At 61.0% G+C, this 20,146-nt stretch overlaps 4 protein-coding genes across 8 annotated transcripts; 1 reads left to right on the forward strand and 3 right to left on the reverse strand.

The window, feature by feature from the left end:
* Positions 1-1,386: 1,386 nt before the first annotated feature.
* On the reverse strand, positions 1,387-12,726 carry CALY (calcyon neuron specific vesicular protein). Of its 4 annotated transcripts, none has more exons than XM_058671215.1 (5): positions 12,658-12,726; positions 2,841-2,995; positions 2,459-2,524; positions 2,072-2,185; positions 1,387-1,738 (listed from the first exon to the last, which is right to left on the reverse strand). In XM_058671215.1, exons 1-5 carry the CDS (start codon positions 12,695-12,697, stop codon positions 1,451-1,453), a joined length of 663 nt encoding a protein of 220 aa, XP_058527198.1. In that variant the 5' UTR covers positions 12,698-12,726; the 3' UTR covers positions 1,387-1,450. The 4 variants fall into 4 exon arrangements, with proteins under 4 accessions (XP_058527198.1, XP_058527197.1, XP_058527199.1 ...); XM_058671214.1 differs by having other exon boundaries at positions 2,459-2,569; XM_058671216.1 differs by lacking the exon at positions 12,658-12,726 and adding an exon at positions 12,201-12,291 and having other exon boundaries at positions 2,459-2,569.
* PRAP1 (proline rich acidic protein 1) lies at positions 7,958-10,044 on the forward strand. 2 transcript variants are annotated; one of them, XM_058671217.1, is made up of 5 exons: positions 7,958-8,080; positions 8,925-8,991; positions 9,304-9,356; positions 9,505-9,620; positions 9,740-10,044. In XM_058671217.1, exons 1-5 carry the CDS (start codon positions 8,073-8,075, stop codon positions 9,940-9,942), a joined length of 447 nt encoding a protein of 148 aa, XP_058527200.1. In that variant the 5' UTR covers positions 7,958-8,072; the 3' UTR covers positions 9,943-10,044. The 2 variants fall into 2 exon arrangements, with proteins under 2 accessions (XP_058527200.1, XP_058527201.1); XM_058671218.1 differs by having other exon boundaries at positions 9,505-9,614.
* FUOM (fucose mutarotase) lies at positions 12,217-14,378 on the reverse strand. The gene is made up of 6 exons (XM_004579730.2): positions 14,247-14,378; positions 13,711-13,779; positions 13,509-13,579; positions 13,294-13,392; positions 12,658-12,731; positions 12,217-12,467 (listed from the first exon to the last, which is right to left on the reverse strand). The coding sequence occupies exons 1-6, from the start codon at positions 14,329-14,331 to the stop codon at positions 12,401-12,403; spliced, it is 465 nt and encodes a 154-aa protein (XP_004579787.2). The 5' UTR covers positions 14,332-14,378; the 3' UTR covers positions 12,217-12,400.
* A 2,322-nt stretch (positions 14,379-16,700) lies between these two features.
* Positions 16,701-20,025, reverse strand: ECHS1 (enoyl-CoA hydratase, short chain 1). The gene is made up of 8 exons (XM_004579729.4): positions 19,917-20,025; positions 19,286-19,483; positions 19,021-19,148; positions 18,763-18,862; positions 18,246-18,350; positions 17,749-17,868; positions 17,401-17,468; positions 16,701-17,011 (listed from the first exon to the last, which is right to left on the reverse strand). Exons 1-8 carry the CDS (start codon positions 20,002-20,004, stop codon positions 16,946-16,948), a joined length of 873 nt encoding a protein of 290 aa, XP_004579786.2. The 5' UTR covers positions 20,005-20,025; the 3' UTR covers positions 16,701-16,945.
* Between the last annotated feature and the right edge of the window lie 121 nt (positions 20,026-20,146).

Genomic DNA, 20,146 nt, shown 5'->3' on the forward strand with positions numbered 1-20,146 from the left:
GAGGGGAAGGCCCAAGGCATTGCCACGCTTCCTGGGAGCTGCGGCTTTGTCTGGCACTTGCTGCAAAAGGACCTCCTCCCCCACACCCAGGGCTGGCTAGGACCCAAGCTGGTGCCAGCAGGACAACCCTGGTGACCTGAGCTGCCCCAGGAGCACCTAGCCCAGCTCTGCACTTGCCATTGTCCGGCAACTCCTGCTGAGTGCAGGCGTGTGCTGATCCTCAGGGTCCCGAACCTGCCCCTCCTGCTGGTGGCCACCCTCAGTGTAGGCACCGCTGGGCCTCCTACCCTCCTTTCCACCCCTTGCCCGGGAGTCTACCTCCTCTCACTGGGAGACCCACAGCACCCTGGGGAGTGGTCAGCCTGCACAGGGGGAGACCCCTTAGACCTAACAGGCCATAGGTGGATGATGGGCGAAGTGCTAGGTCCTGGACGAGATGGGAGATGGATGAACCGACTCGTGTGACCCTGCAACCTCTGGCATCTACAACAACATGGTGAGGAGGGGGTACCATTTTTCTTGAAACTAGTGTGCTGTGTGTGGCCATGCACCCTCATCCCCAGTCCTTGCATGGTTAGCCTCAGCCTTCCCAGCCTTCCCATTCGCCTGTTTCCTCAACAGGCCAGCCTCACACCCTTAGAGTCCCTTCCAGGACCCCAGGGATTGACCCACAGTGAGCAAAGGGCAGTAGGCCCATGCTCTGGATGGCTCCCCTCCTGGGAGGGGACTCCCATCCCTTAACACTGAGCCCTGTCTTCACTGCCATGTAGGGCAGGAGACACCAGCCCCTCCCCTGGCAAAGCCCAGTGGGACACTATCCTCCCAGGTGGATAGTCTGGGCCCAAGAGCTCACTCTGCCCATCAGTCCTACCATGGATAGCAGAAATGGGATAGGAGCTGCCCTACCGCAGGAGGAGGTCCCAGGCCCAGCACCAAATGATGGCAGCTGGGCTGGGGGGCCCCATCCCCTGCTTCCAGGTAGCCCAGGCCCCCCCACCACCGGGAGCTGCCTCAGGGAGGATGCTCAGCAGAGAGGAACAGCCAGGTGAACACAGTCTTTATTCACAGAAAAGCCATGGAGCCAGAGGCCCACAGAGGCCAGGCTTCAGCAGGGGAACTGTGGAGGCAGCAAGGGAGCCTGGGGGGCACAAACACGGGTGTGGAGTGATGCTTGGAACACAGGAGCAGGGTACTGTGAAGAGAGGGAGGGGCTGTGAAGCTGCGGGCCCATTGCTTCCTGCCCTCTACACCTGTGCTCTCCGCCCCTCACCTGCACTCTGCCCCTTCCCACTGTGGCCTCTGCACCCACCCACCACGTTCCTGGGGTGCCAACTGTGGCCCATGTGGAGGACCCAGAGTGGGGCTGGGGATCTCTGCCAGAAGGGACTGGACTGTGGCATTGGGGGCGTGCACCACAAGTACCTGCCAGGCAGTGCCAATCACTGAGGCATCACTGCGGGGGCAGCACACTGCCAGAGGGCTCCTTTATCGACAGCTCCTCTTCGCCCTTGGCCGAGATCTTCCTGGGGGGATCTGTGGCTACCACTGCCACCACCGTGGTGGGTGCCTTGCGCTGCTCCTTGGGAACCCGTGGGTTCTCAGCCCAGGGCAGCGGCACCTCTGTGCCATGCCTGCGGCTCAGTGGGTATGCGCCAATGGCCGCCAGGACGCTGCGGTGGCGTGCAGGGTCCATCTCTGCATAGTACATCTCCAGAGTCAGTGGCGTGCAGATCTTGTGCTGCAGGAAAGACTCCGTGTGGGACATGACACAGAGACACACACCGTCACCGTGGACCTGCCTTTGTCTATGTGGGAAGTCCGGGCCTTGGGGTCAGCAGAGAGGACAGACCCCTGCCCAGGGCCCGTGGACTAGGCAGCTACAGGCTCTGGAGTTCTTAGGGAGCCACAGAGGTTAAAAGAAGGCAGGGGTGAGTGAGCCCCATGCCCAGAAGGTAGCATCCCCAATTGTGCAGTGGACCTCACCCTCGCCAAGGTAGCCCTTGTTCAGCCCCTAGAAATGCAACCTTAGGGGCAATGGGACCCCTGCAGACCCCCGCAACTGCCCACGTACCCGGAGCAGGAAGCCGTCGGGACAGGTGAACTGGTCATACCAGATGGCCTTGTACATGATGAGCACGCAACCCAGCAGCGCCATGGCGAAGGCGATCATCCTCGCGGTGGGCAGCTGAGCAGAACCGGACTCAGCGTCAGGGCGGGGCATCAGCCCAGGGCCCTCCCCGTGGGCAGGCTAGGGAGACTTGAGGGCCCATAGCTCAGCAGTGATCCCTGGGAGTGCCCCTAGGTGTGGCACCGCCCCTCCCCCGTAGGGACACCAGTGAGGCCACAGTCCCTGCCTTCCAGCCTGCAGGGGCGCCACTCACAGTCAACCAGTGTTGGGAGGGTGGCCCACTGCCTGGCACCCCCTGAAGGCTGGACACTCACTGGCCACTATGATTACCTTGCGTCCGTCATCCGGATGGCTGCAGGCCAGCTTCTGGCCCTCCAGATCTGGAAATGTCTTGGCCTGGTCCGGGGACAGCTGGTATTCAGTGTGCGTCTTGATAACCACCTTTGAGAAGAGATGCTTATGGCCTGGTCAGTTGGTTAGGACAGTAATGTGGATGCTGTTGTGCCAGGATGGCTTTGTGGCCAGTAAGACCCCAGCAGCCACACCTGGGGTTGGGGTGGGGGGTGCTGCCCTGCTGGAGCTTCTGTTCTCATCACGGGATGTGGGGTCTCCCTGTAGCAGCTTCCCCTCCAGTGAGTGACTCCAGGGCCCAGGGGCTGGATGGCTCCTACCCAGGGGAGCTGGAGCTGGCCACAGTGGCCTGTGCCCTCACCTGGTCCGAGAAAGGCAGCTGCAGCTGGCTTACATCCAAAGGGCTGATGAGAGGGGCGCTGTCTGAGGCAGCCCCATCCTGGGTCACAGGGTCCTTGCCAGGCTTCCCAGAGAAGCTGCAGCCAAGTTTCACCATGGTGGGTGGTGCTTCTTGTCCTGCCCAGAGACAGAGGGTCACTCCCTGCAGGCACCAGGGGACACCAGGCCAACTGGCTGCACAACCGGACACAGGCTGGTGGTGGCTTCCTGTGCCTCCTGCAGGGACAAGCCTTCAGGGCATGCTGGGCTTGTCTAGCCCAGTCCTGTCCCTTGGAGCTGCAGCAGTGCAGAGAGGTGAAGCCCCTGAGCCTGCAAAGGGTGACTACTGCACCTGCCCATCTGGTGGTGGTGTGGGTTGGGGTAGGGGTGCAGATCAGGCCCTCCAGGGATTATGGGGGTCATAGGTCAACTGCCTGGAAGTCATTCATAATGGAGCTGGGCTCTACCTGACCCCTGACTAGGGGTGCGGAAGCTCCCACTAACTGCAGTGCACACCCCTGCAGACTCAAGCTGGGCTGGATGAAGGGAGGCCTGGGAGGTCCTGGCCAGGACACACAGGATCCCACCCACCACACATGTCCTGCAAACAGGCCAGCTCAGAACCCTGAGACCCCTTGATGTCACCCACCAGTGTTAGGGCAGAAGCAGCTGCAGGTCCAGAGGGACAAGGAGCTGTCCCCCATAGGTCTTTGACCAATTCCAATAGGAGCTAAGAAAGGACTTTGTAAGATTCAATATTTGCAGGCTATTTAAAAAAATGTTTATTTTTTAAAGGCAGAGTTTAAACATATGTATATACACACACAGAGCACTTCCCAGATAGCTGTAACTGCCAGGATGGAAAGGTAGCCAGTATCCTGGAGCCTCTGGGTTTCTCATGTGGACACGGACCCCGTGTGTTCTGACCATCACCTGTGACTCCTAAGAAGCATTACCAGGGAGCTGGATTGGAAAGGCAGCCACCAGGACTCAATGTGGAGTCCACATGGAATATTGCTATTACAGGCAACAACTCGGCTCCCTCAACTCTTGGTGTCTCCTCAGCCTCACCGCCCCCTTGGCCCTCACTGTCCCTTCAACCTCACTGTCCTCCCCTTGTCCTCACTGCCCCCTTGGCCCCCACTTCCATAACCTAGTGCAGAGATGGAGGTGGTGAGGCTTCTCTCTGCCGTTGGGCAGGGAGAGGAAGTGACCCCTGGAGGTGACCCTGTTGCTATCCACGTGAGACTGCTGCTGTGACCTGTGGGGGACCCTGAGAGTTCCTGAGCCCACCTGACTGGGTGCCCCCCATTATGCCCCTGGTACCAGCCACTGTCCACATGGATGGGCCTGAGGCTGGTCCCTATATGGCCTGTCCCAGCCTGGTTGTTGTGACTGCTGGGCAGCAAACCAGTGGCCAGGTTTCCTCTCCCACCCTCACCTTTCAGTCATAGAAATAGCCTTGGAGAGGGGATGGCAGTCCGGGCAGGGCCCTGGCACCCGGAGGGCCCGGGGCGGTGCTAGCGTCCGCACAGGGCATGCTGGCACTGGGTCTTGCTGGTTTGGAGATCCCAGTGCTGTTCTGGCCCAAACAACAGCAGGAGATAACCTCCTCCTCAGGTCTGGACCCTGGAGTCCAGTTGGAGAGGAACTTCCGCTGCTTCAACTTCTGCAGGCAGCTGGGCACCAGCAAGTGAGCGGCCCCAAGGGTGACACAAAACTAGGGACGGGGCAGAAAGACGGGAGTTGGGGAGGAGACGGAGGGGGCTCCGCACCCTCCGCAGGACCCCAACTCTCAGGCCCGCGGCTCCACCTGCAGGGCAAGGCTGGAGAGGATGAGGGGCTGGAGGAGAGTTCCGGGGAGTGCAGGCAGCCTCTGCCTTCCACCGGTCTGCCCTCACCCTGACCAGTCCTGCGCTGGGAGCAGGGTTGAGGGGCATCCCCCGGCTCAGACTGTTGACCGACAGCGGGACCGGAGCTTACGTCACGCGGGAACGTGCGTCACCGCGCCCCAGGAGGGACCTTCCGGCCTCGCAGTGCAGGCGGGTGGTGGTCACCGCCCCGCCAAGGGACGCTGGGATGGGGCGTCGGCCCGAGGTCCGGGTACAGGGGTCGCGGAGCGCAGCCGCTGCAGTGACCGCGGAGGAGCCCGGGCAGGGAATCTGGGCAAACGCTCAGATTCTCACGCTCAGTCTCGCCCCAGGACACTGCCACCTGTCCTGCGCTGGCCGCGCCCTTCCCGGGCTGGCGCGGCCCCCTACCAGCTGCCGCGGAAGCGCGCCCACTGGCTCGCTCAGATCTGCAGGGGCGGAGTCCGCGCGCAAGGAGGGGCCTGGGGCACCAGGCGGGACTCGGCCTCCGGCTTTGCGCGGGCTGCACCTTCTGGACATCTAGGCGGCCACAGGCCTCCCAGGGTCTCGGACGTCCCGGGGGGCAGGAGGACACCCCACCTCGGCGGCGGCAGAAAGCCAGAGGGGGAGGCGACCTGGCCCCAGAACAGCTGCGGGCGGCTGCGTGTCTCCATATGTCACGCCCGCACTCGCACCGCTCCCGCACCCCCTGAACCTGGCACACGCACTGAGCACAGGCTCCTTGCATACACTCCTACACATGCACCCCTCCCCCGCCGGCAACACACCTGGCACACGCTGTCTTCCACCCTGCACGCACACCACACCACACCCCCTTGCACACATACTCCTCACGGTCCCGCACACCCTCAGACCTCTTCCCCACAAGCAGAAACATGGAAATGGCTCACAGGCGGCAGCTGCTGGAGGGCGCGCTGGCCGGAGGACAGGACGAAGATGTGGCTGTGGGTGTTCAGGATGCGGTTCCAGACGCTTCGCGACGGGTAGGGGGAGAGGGTTAAAGCCGAGACCGAGGCTGCGGTTGCCATGGTGACGCAGACTGGAGGAGGGGCCTTGGCAGCTTCTGCGAGCCTTAAGTCCTTCCCCACTTTCTGCAGGGGATCAGATCTGGGTACCAAAACTCCAGCCCTCCTCCGACCTGCACTCTCCACCCATGGCCCTCCCCTGACCTGCACACTGGCGACCCCCTCCCTTGGCCCTCTCCCAACCTGCACACTCGAACCCCTGGCACTGAGCACCCCAGCCCAGGCCCGAGGTCTTAGGCACAAGGGGGAATGTTCTCAACCCTTCTGCCGGTCCCTTTGTCCTCTACCCTTTGGACAGTCCAGGTCAGGACCCTGATCAGCCCCTTCCCCAAGAGTGGCTCCCTAACTGTCCCACCTGCTTTGGGTGCTCCCAGAGCTATGTCCCCAGGGTTCAGCCTGTGAGCCAGACACTCCAGAGCCAGACTAGGCTGTGCGTCACTGCCCCCTGGATCTACAGTAGAAACCCTTCTTGCTGTGGCCCCCCTGCCTCACTCTCCATTCACAGGAGAGTGCAGAGCCTCCATGTTTGCTGGTGGTTTGTGCTGTTTTTGTCCACTGTACTATTCAAGTCTTTGGAAAATAAAGATTTTTTTTTATGTGAGAGATCTTCCATCCTCTGGTTCACTCCCAGAAGGGCTGCAGTAATCAGGGCTGCGCCAGTGTAGGGTTCCCCCCGGCCCCTCCACTGCTTTCTCAGGTCAGAAGTGGAGTAGCTGGGACACCAGCAGTGGCCATGTGGGATGCCAGTGTCACAGGCAGTGCCTTTCCCTGCTGCACCACAGCGCCAGCAAGGACGTGGCCCTTGTTTCCACTGTGTGGCCAGGGGTGGACATGGGTAGGGGTGTTATCAGCTGCAGTATGATGTCTCAGAGCAGGCCTGCACCGCAGGGCTGGACGAGGCTGATGCTGGTACCTGGGCTCAGTCTAGAGCCATCTCTTGCTGCCTACGGGGTCAGTATTAGCAGGGACTAGAGGGTGCAGAGCCGGGAGATTCGGGTTTCCAGGCAGTAGCCTCACTGCTTCCCCAGACCCATACTCCATCGGTGGTGCGGTGAAGCATTGGCCCCCTAAACCATGCCCACTGTGCCAGCCTCCTGCTTTGCAAGTGCAGGCGTTAAGTCCAGTCAGGAACCACAGGTACTTCCTGGCAGTGCCAGTTCATGGCCTGGGGTTCCTACCCCACGAGGGTCACCTGGATGGAGTGCCCAGTGGCCAAAGTGGTGCTTGATCAGGGAGTGGTCTGGCCGACAGAAGGCCTCTTTCTGATTTTCAAATAAAATGAAAATAAGTGGAGAAGTGACTTAAAAAATTTTTTTTTAAATTTTTGTTGGAAAATTAGATGTACAGAGGAAGAGAGACAAAGAGGAAGTTCTTCTGTCCCCTGATTCACTCCTCAAGCGGCCTCAATGGCTGGAGCTCAACTGATCCAAAGATAGGAGCCAGGAGCGTCTTCCAGGTCTCCCACGCAGGTGCAGGGTCCCAAGGCTTTGGACTGTCCTTCTCTGTTTTCCCAGGCCATAAGCAGGGAGCTGGATGAGCAGCTGGGCTGCCAGGATTAGAACCGGTGCCCATTTGGGATCCTGGCACATGCAAGGTGAGGACTTTAGCCACTGGGCTACCCTGCCAGGCTCAGTGGAGAAGTTTTTTAAAAAGCAGTGCCAATGGGCCTGGAGCAAGCAGGGAGCTTGACGGAAAGTGGGGCTGCTGGGACTAGAACTGGTGCCCACATGGGATCCTGCTGCGTGCAAAGTGAGGACTTTAACTACCAGGCTACCACGCTGAGCCCCCTAATTTCACCTTAAACTGCTCACTGCTAACACCACAGAAACACACTAGTTTTTGTATATTAACCTAGTTCTCTTCTAAACCCACTTATTACTTCCAGTAATTTCCATTTGGAGTCCTTGAAATTTCTCATGTAAGACTATGTCATCTGCACATGGAGACAGCTTAGCCTTCTTGTAAAAAAGTTACACATTATTTAAGAGGGAGAGAAGTGCAGCAGGTGTGGGAGTGGGTGGAGCAGGTGGCAGTGAGGAGCTGGTGGCCTGGCACGTCATGGCTGCCAGGTAGGGAACAGTGGGCCAGGCCCCTCGGGGCAGCTGCACTGACTGGCTCAGCACCGGCTGCAGAAGGGCTGGGCAGCTGACGCAGGCAACTGGGCAGTGCAGGACAGGGTCCCTGCCCCCTGCCCCCTGCCTAGGCACGCCCATATGGGGACAATAAAACCCTGTGTGGCTTGTGGAGAAGCAGGGCCAGACACCCCAAGTCCCAGAGGAGGCTGCAGTTCCTAGAGCACCCTCGAGAAGAGATCCTGCCATGAAGAGGTGACACCCTTCCCCTCTCCCCTCCCAGCCCTGGGAGCATGCAGCCCCTGGGGAGCAGGTCCTGGAGCCTCAGCTCAGGACTTGGGGTGGGGAGGGGGAACTTGTTCTGGGACTTGGGTCTGGAGGGGGGAAAGAAGCAGTGGCAGGCACACTTATTCCCGGCTCTCATCAGGATCAGCTGGCAGCCACTGCCTGCCATTGCCAGGCTGCGGGCAGCAGTGGCTGCCCTGGGAACACCAGCCAGGAGCTCTTGTTGGGGGTTCAGGGAGATGCTGGGGCTCCTGCCAGACCCCAAATCTGTACACTGGGGGATGGGGTCCAGGCACTTCACGGAGTCTCCCATTTGCAGAATCGATTCTCTCTGGGGTCCTGGGGAGAGGCGGGTGGCCTAACTCCACAGGTCAGGGCCAAGCTGGCCTATCAGTGCCTGAGTCAGCCAGGAAAAGAGCAAAGGTCTGTGAGGGCCACACCCTCACCCCACAGTACATGCTACACACAACACATCCACAGCGCACTACAGGTCACATACGCTACATACTCACCAACCTTACTACACACCACAGACTGCATACACTACGCAGCCTACACACCACACAGCCTACATGCTACACACTAACCACACAACATACACATAACAGCATACCTAGTACACACACTACACATATTACACACACCTTGCTGTGCTGAAGGGGTCTGCTCTGACAGGGAGCAGTGGCCACAGGTGGGGTTGTAGGCCTGGGCCATCTCACCTTTATCCCAGCCTGTGGGCTCTTGGGGTCCTCAATGCCACCAACAGAGGGGCAGCAGTGGTCTATCCCTGGCCTTACCCCCTGCTTATCTTCAGGCTCCTTGCGGCTACCTGCCTAGTGTTCCTGCTGCTCTGTGAGGCAGGTGCAGCCCCAGCACCCCAGGTATGTGTGGGCCCCTTCTGTCCCAGCCATGCCCTGGCTGTGACCCCCATAGGGGATTTTAGGCCTCCTTCCCTGTGGACTCCCAGCCTGGCCCAGGAGAGAGGTGGGGGCACATGGGTGTGGGGCACCTGGGACTGGTGGGCGAGTCCTGAGCTCAGGGGGCCTGGGTACTGTGGAAGCTAAGCTATGCTGACAGTGGTAGGCTGGGCCAGCCTGTACACCTGGGAGCAGGCAGGCAGGGTACGCTGGCCTGGGCCCTGCTTTACTGCCTGTGGACCAAGGCCAGCCCACACCTGGCACTCACTCTTCCAGGTCCTCGTCAAGACAAAGGGCAAAAAAGGGGCCCCTGAGCAGGACACAGAGAAGTAAGTGCCCCCCACAACTGTGCCCATTGCTCGAGTACTTTCTGCCTGAGTGCATGGTCACAGTGCCACCCTCAGTCCCACAGGAAGTCCTTTGGGGCCCACCATCCAGCTCTACCCTTACATGGAGCTGACCTGGCTCTGTTGGCAGGGCCTGGGGAGCCCGAGTTGTGGACCCTCCAGAGAAGGATGGCCAGCTGCTGCTGCTGCTGCCCATCCTAGGGCTGAAGCCTGTTGCTGCTGCCAAGGAAGAACTGCCAGGTCAGGGTGTGCCCTGTCCCTCTGGCGGGGGCCTGGCCATGCAGGGTCGAGTTGGACAGACAGGCCTCTCAGAAGGAAGAGTCTCAGGAGGGAAACTGAGGCACACCTCCCCATCCTGTCCCTAGGTGCTAGCACCCAGGCGGATGCCAAGGACATCCTGAGCCGTTTCCGGAACCCCAGGTGGGGACCGGAGCCTGATCTGGACGAGCTGTACCACCCCCAGCCTGAGGGCCAGGGTAGAGCAGGACCCCAGCCCCGGATCTTGCCACGTCGCCAGGTGCTGCAGGGGCCAGAGGAGGACCGGGACCACATCTACCATGGAGTGTAGACTCTGGAGCCACCCTCCCCCAGTTCCCCCAGGAGGCCGCTGACCTCCCCCTGCCTCAGTTGTAAAATAAACACCGGCAGAGGCCAAAGCCCTGTGACGGCATCGAGTCTCCTGTTCTGTGCGAGGGAGTGCTGGCTGTATTCAGGGCCATATAGGGGTTAGCTGGCCCCCGTCAGAATGGCCCACTGCCCTTCCCCCACCAGGATGTGCATTGGGCTCAGGGCCGCGGCTGCAGCGAGTGACAGGAGCCTGGACAAGTGGGACTTTCTGTGCCACTTTTCCCACTGGCAGAAAAGTGAGCTGGCTAAGGTCCAGTGGTGACCTCAGGCCCTGCCCTGCCATCCCCTGAGAACGGCTGGATTGGGAGGCTGGTGGGGGTGGGGGAACCTAGACATTGAGTTGGCCCAAAGAGTCTTGGGCTGGCATGGGAGCTTCCAGGGCCCCGGTGCCTGCAGGAACGGGCACAGCCACACACACAGAGAAGAACCAAGGTGGGGCCGGTGTGAGGGTGCAGCATCCCGGTTGGAGTGCGTTTTAAGTTTCAGTTTCTCTGCTTATGATCTAGCTCCCTTCCAGTGCACCTGAGAAGACAGCGGAAGATGACCTAGGTACTTGGGCCCTTTCACCTAGGTGACCAAGATGGAGTCCCTGGCCCAGACAGCTGGGGATGTGTATGCCATTTGAATAAATAAATAAACTTTTAAAAAGAAAAAAGGAAGCTAAGGGGCAGACCCATGGGCCCATGGTAAGCTGCTTGCTGCCACTGACCGCCTGGAATGCTGGCTCAGTGCTGTGGCCAGCGCCCCGCCAGACTAATGCTGGAGGACCACCTGGGATGCTGGCTCAGTGCTGGGACCAGCAACCTGCCACGCTAATGCTGGAGGATATAAGCAGAGGCCAAGCCCAGAAGCCTGGCTCCACTTTCACCTATGTGAGAAACTGGTATCCAGAAGACGGTGCAGAGGGAGTGTGGTGAGGCCAGCGTGAACAGTGCCAATACATCTGCATCATGTATGGGGGGACCAAGAGACAGGAGTGTGGTCCACTCTGAGAGGGGACACACTTTGCTGAGGGGCCTATAGTCAAATTCCCAACTTTCCCAGGAAACATTGGCACTGCAGGTGTTGGGCAGGTAACTTCCATGACCCCTGAAAGCTGGCAACATGACCCTGGTGGCCAGGCTCATGCCACTTGGGTCCCCATCTGACAGCCCCAACTGTGGGCTTGGATGAGCCGTGCATGGCAGCTTTACTGCCTTGGCTCAAAGCCTCCAACCACAGCAGTGAGTGGGCTCTCAAGGCAGAATGCTACTGAGTCCCTCACACCCCATGCGTTGGAGGCCACACCAGGGAAGCAACAGGTGCATGGTGCTGGCTGAGTGAGAGCCCGGGTGTGGGTACACAGCGTCCCAGCTGACAGACGACAGGCCCCCAGGTCCCCATAGTCACCTGAGCTGTCACTGCTGCCTCCCAGTGAGGAGGCTGGAACCAGAGCTGGGGTGGAACCAGGGTGGCCTGACTCTGGGTGCAGATGCTGTAAGCTCCACAAGCAGTTTGTATCTTCACCTAGGGGAATGGGCAGGGGTGTGGGCTGTGACATGCAGCTCCCAGCTAAGGAGTGGGCAGGGATCTGGGCAGAGTTAGGAAGGCCGGACCCTGCTCTCGGCTGTCTTGGCACAATCTCCAGCAGTCGGACCAGGATCCTGCCCAGTGCATGTCTTCTGGGGGCTGGGTGGGGTAGGCTGGGGTTCCCCCTCCACAGGTTCTTCATTCCACAGGAATTTTGTGCAGCACCTTATGGCCCAAAACTGAGAGTGTTCGTGACCCATACCAAGGCGTCGGGGCCAGTGGACCAGGCACTGAGGGAGCACTGGTCATTTCAGCTGTGGCCTGTCACCCCACTCCTTGCACCCATGAGCTGCCAGGACACCTGGGGACACAGAGAAGCGATCCTGGGAGATGTCTCCCTGAACTCACAGCCATCTGCTGAGGGCACCTGAGGCCAACTGGGCCCATTTGACTTCATCAAGGTGCTCAAATGGCAGCTTGGCCCTCCTTAGGGGGTACGGACCTCCCCGGCCCTCTCCAGTGTGTGGGCCAGGCCCTGCTGTGGCTGAGGGTGCAGCTTGGACAAGGAGCTCCACCTGCTCCTCCCTCCTGCCTGCCCCTGTGGGGCCTGTTTCCTGAACAGCTGCCCACTGGGAGTCACTCAAGCTGGTGGCAACCTCGTTCTGGGGGGGCCACCCCACCCCAAGGAACCTGCACGAGAAGAAACTGCTGCTCAAGCCCAGAGGGGAGGGCCCCACGGCTCAAGTGTTTCCACTGTTGTCACACATGGGGAGGACCATCCTGGTCAGCAAGGTTCCCCAGAGGCCCCGCCCCCTCCGTCCTGGCCAGGTCCTTGGCTGCTGCCGGGGGGTGGGGGCCGGTGTCGCCGAGGTACAGGTGTCCTGGGAGGCCTAGTATGGGGAGTCCAGGGCCAGCACTCCCTTTGTGAGGATGAGGTTTCCGTAGAGGGCTGTCTCCCTGCAAGGGGGGTGGGAAGGCTGAAGACACAGCGGCCTGGCCCGTCTATTCCCAACCCCACCAGGCCACAGACCTGGGGACCAATCGCCTGTGACCCCTGACCACCCAAGGCCCTCCTTCCTTTTTGCTCAGCTGTGGAAGGGGCCCAGGCTGAGCGTGGCTGAATCAGCTAGACCCAGCTGGAACTCACCCTGTAGCCACCACGGCAAAAGCCTTTTTAGCGCGCTCATAAAATTCAAATCTCTCCATTTTCGCCAGGGATTTCTAGAAGGCAATAGCACAGAAACCCCCATGGCTCGACAGGGGCAGAGCCAGTGGGAAGCTCGGCCCCTTGGGCTTCTCATTGCTTTCCCACCAGGACTGGGCCCTGAGGACACAACTGCTGACATAAGGCTTGGGTGGGTGGTACGGACAGGGCCTCTTGCCATCCCGGCATGGGGTCTGTAGTGGATGGGGCACCTGTTATGTTTGATAGTCTGCTGCTTGGCAAGCCTTCCTGTCATCCCAGGGGAATGGGCAGGTGCCCTGGCTGGGTAGGGGTGCGGGCCGTGACATGCAACTCAGTCAGAGTGGGAGGGGACCTGGGCAGGGTTAGGCAGGCAGCCCTCTGCTCTTGGCTGTCCTAGGGTGGTCTCCAGCAGATGGGCCAGGATCCTGTCCAGTGCATCTCCTGAGAATGCACATGGCCGTGGGTGGGGCAGGCGGTGGTCCCTGGTGCATGTCTCTCGAGGGCTGGGTGGAATGGCCTGGGGTCCCCCCCCAGGGTTCTTCACTCCCTGTGAGCTGAGGTGCCAGCAGACACAGGGGCACCCCAGCCCTCTCTCACCGTGCAGCCGGCTCTGGACAGGATGGCCTCGTACTCGGCCCATACCGGGGTCTGCAGGCCTCTCTCTCTGTCGCTGGGCACCAGCTCCATGACGGCAGCCTGGGAGGGTGGGGGTAGGGGTCAGGTCTGGGCCTCTGGCTCTCTGTGGGATCCTCTGAGGACACAGGGCCCCAGGAGTGCTCTGGCAGAGGAGAAGCGTGGGCAAGGAGCCTTACCGGGCTGGAGACGTAGCTGTCCAGTGGCAGCAGCTTCAGCACAGCCTCCAGGAGCTGCGGAGCGCACAGGCCTAGGGACGGAGCCTGTGCTAGGGCCCCGCCTCCGGTGGACGGGGTCCAGGCCAGGTGGAGGACTGCTGCCCACCCCAACCCCTAGGCCACCTGAGGCGGGCCAGCTCTCCCCACCCTCCAGATCTCTCACCGTCTGCGCGGATCTCCACAGGCCCATGCTGGCAGATGGACGAGGTGGGGAAGTTTGCGTCTGCCAGGACTGAACAGTGGACAGTGTCAGTGCTCCCCACCCTGCCCTTCTGGTCATCCTGGGCTCAGCAAAGCACACCTTGCAAAGGGGAACCTACCCCTGGTCACCCTGGGGTCAACACTACCCCCTCTGAGATGGTGCTCCTCCTGGACCTTCCTAGCAGTCAGTACGTGCAGACCTGGGCTACTCAGGGGTCAGGTGTGTTGGTCAACCACACCCCAGGGCCCTGGGAGGTGGGGGATTGCAGGTCCATGGCAAGGAGGACAGGAGGGTGTGGTGGGGGCTGGCTTGGGGCGCCAGGGGCCCGGGAAAATACAGATGCAGACTGATGGAGGAGGGTAAGCTCAGACTTGACTCCCTCAACCCCAGGCTGGGGAGGGGCCGGGGTTCCTGGACACAGCCCCTGCCAGACGGCGCTGCGGTGGCCTCGGCCCTCTCCTAACCCGTGGGATCCCGGGACTTCGCCCCACGCTCACCGATCTCGTCCCCGTGTCCCATCCGCGCCAGGGCGTACAGCAGCTCCGGGGACAGCAGCGCGGGGACGCCCTTGAGGGCCACCATGGCTGCAGCAGGGAGCGGGGCGGGGCCTGCGCGACGGGGATGGGCGGGACCTGGTAGGTAGGGGCGGGGTCTGCGTGACGAGAGAAGCGGAGCATGACAGGGAGGGGCCTGAAGAGCAGGAGCGCGGCCTGGAGGGGCGCGGCCTGCTGTTATGCTAGAGGCGTGGCTTGGCAGGTAGGGGCGGAGGCGGTTCCCGGATGGGCGGGACCTGTGCAACGAGGTGGGCCGTTGCTTGACGGGGAAGGGCGGGGTTTGGTAGTGAGAGGCGTGGTCTGACGGGAGGGGCGGGCCTGGCGACCTTCGGCCCCGGTCTCCGCGGGGCGAGCTGGCTTCCGGCCTGCCCGCCTCAAGTCCGGTGTTCGCGGGCAGAGCGCTCTGGACCCTTCTGCCAGCCACTCCCCTTGGGCGCCCCTCCCCGGAGAGCAGCGTCCTGACCTCTGATCCAGGTGCAGGGGCCAGTGCCCGGCCTTTGCATCGGGAAGGGCGGGAGACGCCGGGGTGCAGGGCAGCTCCCCGGTGAGCCCCTGGTGCTCCTGGAAGGCGGTGAGGGGCGGGGGTAGGGAGGACCGAAGGCCACTCTGAGGGACACGAGCCAAGTGCCTGGTCTCTGGACCCTGCACGCGGCCTTAAGTGAGTTCTCTGCCCCTGAACTGAGGTTGACAGGAGGTAATGTTGACCATGTGAGCCCCTAACTCAGCGTGGATGGAGCCCGAGGGACGCCAGCTCTTGGCAGCCAGCTGGGGGCCCAGTGGTCACTTTGGCAAATAGGCGGGCAGCTGCTTGGGGACTGTGCACTGGGATGGACCAGGCCAGATTCTGGGTGCTGCTTTGCAGGTGGTGATGTGACTCAGCAGTCACCTTGTGGGGGAATGGACCTCTGCTCCAATGGCCATCCCTGACCTTCAGACTGGGAGGGACTGTCCCCTTCAGAGGAGCTGTTGCCCTGGCTGGGTTGTCCGGTTCACTGTACTGAACAGCACCAGGAGTGGTAACTCGGATTCTGACCTGAAGACACAGTTCTAGGAATGGACTCCAGGGAACAGGAACTATTGTCCCCTGGGACAGCCAGAGTGACACTGGGGGAAGGTGGACATGCTGGTGGGGGGCTGTCTCCTACCCAGTGGGCTCTTGTCATGCCCCTACTGTGGAACAGGCCACATAGTTGAGCATCCATCAAACGGTGGCCAACCTCATACTTGCCCTACCCCAGGTCCAACAAGCTCTGAGCATTTTCACATACCAGCCTTCCTGTGTTCATGCGCCTGGGGGGAAGGCCTGTTCCAACTGAGTCCCCTTTGCACAGTGACTGGTGCCGTTGTCCATTCTGCAAGGCCTGAGGGCCTAAACTCACCTAGGATTGCTGCCTGTCCCTCCAGCATGAAGGTGCAACATGGCAGAATTCTTTGCAGTTGTAAGCTGCCATACACTGCCCCGGCACTTCCTTCTCCCTCCTAATCCGACCTGAGCTAGGGCACTCATGACCAAGGCAGCAAAAAGCTGCCCTTGTTGGATGTAGAGTGCTGGGGGCTGCTCCAGAAAGGTAACTGCAACCTTTCTCAAATGCTGAGGCCAGCTCAGGTCTTGAGGGCAACCCCAGGGCCCTTAGTGGGATTGGCACTGCCCCTTCTGTGCACCCAGGGCAAACCTTGGCTGGCACCTGTCAGCACTAGCCTTGACCTTGGGGTTGCACTCCTGCCTCCCTCCACAGATCCACGCCACATCCTCACATGGGCAGCTCTGTGGGCCCAATTCTGCCAGGAGCTGGCAAGGCAGTCACAGCAGCACTCTGATTTCTAGAATCTTTCACAGGAACAAGAACTCAGGATGAATTCGGTTTGTGCCAGGAACACTGCCTGGCAGTGAGGAGCCTGAGACTGGCACGGGACGCCTGGCTGTGAGGGCCCCAAGGCGTGCTGGAACGGGATGTCTGGTTGTGAGGAGCCTGAGACTGGCACGGGATGCCTGGCTGTGAGGGGCCTGAGGCTGGCCGACACAGGACACCTGGCTGTGAGGGGCCCAAGGCTGGCACAGGACACCTGGGCCATACTTGTGGCTTCAAGCTTTCCTGGGCCCTGGAGGCCACAAGTCCGGGGTTTGGGTTGAACAAATGCCTGCTCACACACAGGCCTTTGAATGGTTGCCCATCCCTCTCATGAGGCTCCATGGGATAGTGTGCATGGGGGATTCCTGCAAGTTGCATGTTCATGTGTGGATGTGTCTGCATGGCGACTATGTGGGGTGAGTGTGAGCATGTGTGTGTATGTGCATGCAAAGTCTCCAGGGCCATGAGCCGGCACATGGGTACTAACCACACAGCTGTGTGGCCAAGTGACCGAGACTCAACTCCAGATGGCGGAGGGGACAGCATTAGTAAGAGTCAGTTTAATCAGCAGTGCAGGTGGTCAGTGGACAAAAGTGGCTGTGGTCCGGCTTCTGCTCCCTCCCCAGGATAATGCAGCAAATGAGTGCATCTCCGTGAGCAGTCAGCAGCATTACAAGAGCCTGCTGGTGTGGGCACAGGGCTGTGGTCCAAGTAGGTGCTAGAAACGCACTGGACAGCTGGGCGCTGGACAGGCAGCCCAGGGCCACGTGTGTGCTGCAGGGTCCGGACGCCTCACTTGTCCCTGAAGCTGGCCTTTCTCTTCTCTACAAAGGCAGCCATACCTTCCTTACGGTCATCCTGCAGGGAAGAGAGAGCACAGCTGAGCTGAGCTTGTGACACACACACCTCATTTCTTCTCTGGGAACCTGACCATCCTTCACTTCTTTCCTGAGCCACGGAGCTGTGGCTGGCGGAAGAGTGAGGTGGGCAATGCGAGGAGCCACCTGTGGGGAGAGGCAGCCTTGCCCGAGGGGCTTACACTGCAGCATGTGATGTGCCTGTAACTGGACCCCCAGTCCCAGTATCCCCAGTGGAAGGCTCCCCAGCAGCCTGTGGAGTAACCTAGCCAAGGGCAGCAGGCTCTCCCATGGTGGGGAGGAACCGGGATGATACCTGACCCACACCCAGCACCCCTGTGTGGGTAATGGGGAGACACCCGTGTGTGTGTTGGGGGGGTGGGCACTCACAGTGGCAAATGTGGAGTAGAACAGCTTCTTCTCCAGCTTGTTCCCCTCCGTCAGTGTCATCTCGAAGGCTGGAAGGGAGGGCCAGGGTCGTAGCCTCATCGGGGTGGGGCCCCAGTCCAGGCCTCCTCGGGCAGCTCAGTGGCAAAGTGCCTGGAGCTGGGAGGCCTCCCTGTAGCTGTCCCTTGGGACCATCTCTCCAACAGGATGGACAAGCCACTGCCCCAGGCTGAACACCAAGGACACAGCCACTCTGCTAGCAGAGAGATCTGGAGAACCTGGAGGTGGGTCTCCCCCAGCCCAGGCCACCAGCCCTGCAGTGAGCTTCCTGAGGAGGAGTGGCCATCTTACCTGCATTCACCGACTCTTTGGCTATGGCTGTGATGATCTTGGAGTTGCCGGCAATCTTCTCCGCACACCGGATGGCCTCCTCCACCAGTGTGTCAACAGGGAAAACCTTGCTCACGAGACCTGGAGCACAACATGCACTCACGAGCATGGCGACTGAGCTCGCGGTCAGTCACCACACTGTGACAGGCAGGCTGGGCCATCCTGGTGACTGATGGGCACCCTCCCTGCATGCATGTGGTTAGGATCCTGGGGTTTCCTTGCTTGTGCTGGAGTAGGTGTTAGGGTCCTGGGGTCCTCTGCCTGCTCTGGGGTCATATTCCTGGGATTCCCTCTACCTGTGCTAGAGTTGAGGTTACAGCTATAGGGTCTTCCTGACCATTCTGGAGTAGGGGTTGGGGTCCTGGCGCTCTTGTGCTATGGTTCCCTGTGTCCCCAAGCCAGCTCCCCCACGATTCAAAGTTGTCAGACTCACAGTAGCCAGAGACTCCCGGCCGTACCTGCCTGCTGGGCCTCCTGGGCTGAGATCCGGTCACCAGTGAGGACCATTTCCATGGCCAGTGACTTCCCCACAGCACGGGTGAGCCTCTGGGTGCCCCCTGCACCTGTGGGGAGAGAGGCTGCTGGCTACCACTGGCTCTGGGGCCAGCCAGGCCAGGGCCAGCTCTCCCAAGCCAAATACATGAGTGGCCCAGCCCAGATGCCACAGAGGGCACCATTTCTCCCCCAGCCCGCCTGGTGGCCCTCATGGGCAGAAGGTGCTACTCCTTGGTAGATTCCCAGAGAGGTAGGAGTGGTTGGGACCAGAGTCATGTGGGGCTGAGCCTGTGGAACTGGCAGTTACCTTGTTCCCTACTGGGACCGAACACATGGGTGTGAGAGCTATTGGGGGTGAGCCCGAGCTCTGTGTGCCCCACCAAGCACATGGCCCCAGGCCATGTTCAACTCCCTAGCGCCTGCCCTGGCCTCAGGCAGTGACCAGATCTGGGGCCACTGGTTGGGGCTCCTGGCACTCACCTGGAATGGTGCCCAGCAGGATCTCCGGTTGTCCAAACTGCGCCTTCTCGCCGGCGTAGATGATATCACACATCATGGCCAGCTCACAGCCCCCACCCAGCTGCAAGCAGACACCTGGCTTCAGCCCTGGCACCTGAGCTCTAACAGAGGAAGACGCAACCCAAACGGAGCACAAGAGGAGCCAGGTGTGTCCCCTCCCCACCAGCCCTCCCACTCTTGGCCCCTCTGAGCTGAGAGCCCAGCACAGCTCCCACTCACAGCATAACCGTTGACGGCCGCGATGACTGGCTTCCTGAGCCGAGTGAGCTCATCCCAGTGGTTCAGGAACTTGCTGGAGTAGCAGTCCTGGAAGGTGTGGTTCTGCATCTCCTTGATGTCGGCCCCAGCTGGGGTGGGTACAAGGGCTCAGAAGGCACCTGGGCCAGCAGACCCGGTCCGCAGCAGACCCAGGGCCTGCTGTGTGGGCACCTCACTGAGCTCCAGGGGTGTGCACCCTCCCTGGGGCCACCCCCACCCTGATCACCTGCGAATGCCTTGTCCCCACCCGTGAGCACAATGGCACCAACGGCTGGGTCCTCCTGGAAGGTCTTCAGTGCCTGGTTGAGTTCCTTGATGAGGTCATCGCAGAGGGCATTCAGTGCCTTGGGGCGGTTCAGCTGGATCAGCCCCACGCTGCCACCACGACCCCTCTTATCCACAAGGATGTACTTAAACCCAGTACCTGGGGGGAAGCAGAGGGGTCATGGGGTGGTCCTGGGTGGGTCCCAGCTCCATTCCCTGCTGCTCCACTTGGTGTCCCTGGCAAAGCCACGGGAGCTGCACTCCCCCACAACCACGTGGACACACAGAGTTGCACAACCAACTAACCAGGCAGCCTCCAGCTGGCCAGAGGCCTTGGCACTTGGCACAGATACAAGCCAAGAACCAGGTAGGGACTATCACACGGCCCAGAAAACTCAAGAGAGCTGAGAGGGGCTCCTATGGGTACCGGGGGTGGGTTAGGGGGGCACAATCAGCCTGGGGTGTGGGACAGGCTCAGGAGCAGGTGGGGCGCAGGCCGGGGTCATGAGGTGGGAGGGTGGGCCATGGTCAGGTGACAGTAGCAGGCCGAGCCTTAGGGTGTCCGATCCCGCGCGCCCCTGTGCTGCACTCACCCGAGGCATAGGTGCGCAGTGCTGGGCTGCGGGCCGGGACACGCAGCAGGCGGCCGACGGGGAGCAAGAGCACGCGAGCTGCAGCCATGGCACTCTTCGGAAGACTCGCCCCGCCCACTGGCCAGCTTCGCGAGACCCTGCGGCACCGCGAGAGCGCTCGGGCACAGAGTGGGCGGCGCCCCAGCACCCCGGAAGTGGTGTGGGTGCGGGACCACGGTGTCCCGGGGCGG

This window comes from Ochotona princeps, chromosome 13 (genome assembly GCF_030435755.1).
Source record: "Ochotona princeps isolate mOchPri1 chromosome 13, mOchPri1.hap1, whole genome shotgun sequence".
Lineage (NCBI taxonomy): Eukaryota > Metazoa > Chordata > Mammalia > Lagomorpha > Ochotonidae > Ochotona > Ochotona princeps.

Bases quoted from the DNA above. Each gene is read 5' to 3' on its own strand.
- CALY (XM_058671214.1), bottom strand. From the start codon at position 12,697: ATGAGCGCGCTAAAAAGGCTTTTGCCGTGGTGGCTACAGG. The intron at 2,996-12,657 runs GTGAGTTCCAGC...GTCTCTGGGCAG, and splicing joins TTTGCCGTGGTGGCTACAGG to GACAAGAAGCACCACCCACC. The intron at 2,186-2,458 runs GTAATCATAGTG...GGTTCTGCTCAG, and splicing joins ATCCGGATGACGGACGCAAG to CTGCCCACCGCGAGGATGAT.
- FUOM (XM_004579730.2), bottom strand. From the start codon at position 14,331: ATGGTGGCCCTCAAGGGCGTCCCCGCGCTGCTGTCCCCGGAGCTGCTG. The intron at 13,780-14,246 runs GTGAGCGTGGGG...TCCACTGTTCAG, and splicing joins GGGACACGGGGACGAGATCG to TCCTGGCAGACGCAAACTTC. The intron at 12,732-13,293 runs GTGAGAGAGGGC...ATTGCCTTCTAG, and splicing joins TGTCCAGAGCCGGCTGCACG to AAATCCCTGGCGAAAATGGA.
- PRAP1 (XM_058671217.1), top strand. The intron at 8,992-9,303 runs GTATGTGTGGGC...TCACTCTTCCAG, and splicing joins GTGCAGCCCCAGCACCCCAG to GTCCTCGTCAAGACAAAGGG. The intron at 9,357-9,504 runs GTAAGTGCCCCC...CTCTGTTGGCAG, and splicing joins CCTGAGCAGGACACAGAGAA to GGCCTGGGGAGCCCGAGTTG.
- ECHS1 (XM_004579729.4), bottom strand. From the start codon at position 20,004: ATGGCTGCAGCTCGCGTGCTCTTGCTCCCCGTCGGCCGCCTGCTGCGT. The intron at 19,484-19,916 runs GTGAGTGCAGCA...GCTTCCCCCCAG, and splicing joins ACTGCGCACCTATGCCTCGG to GTACTGGGTTTAAGTACATC. The intron at 19,149-19,285 runs GTGATCAGGGTG...TACCCACCCCAG, and splicing joins TGGGGACAAGGCATTCGCAG to CTGGGGCCGACATCAAGGAG.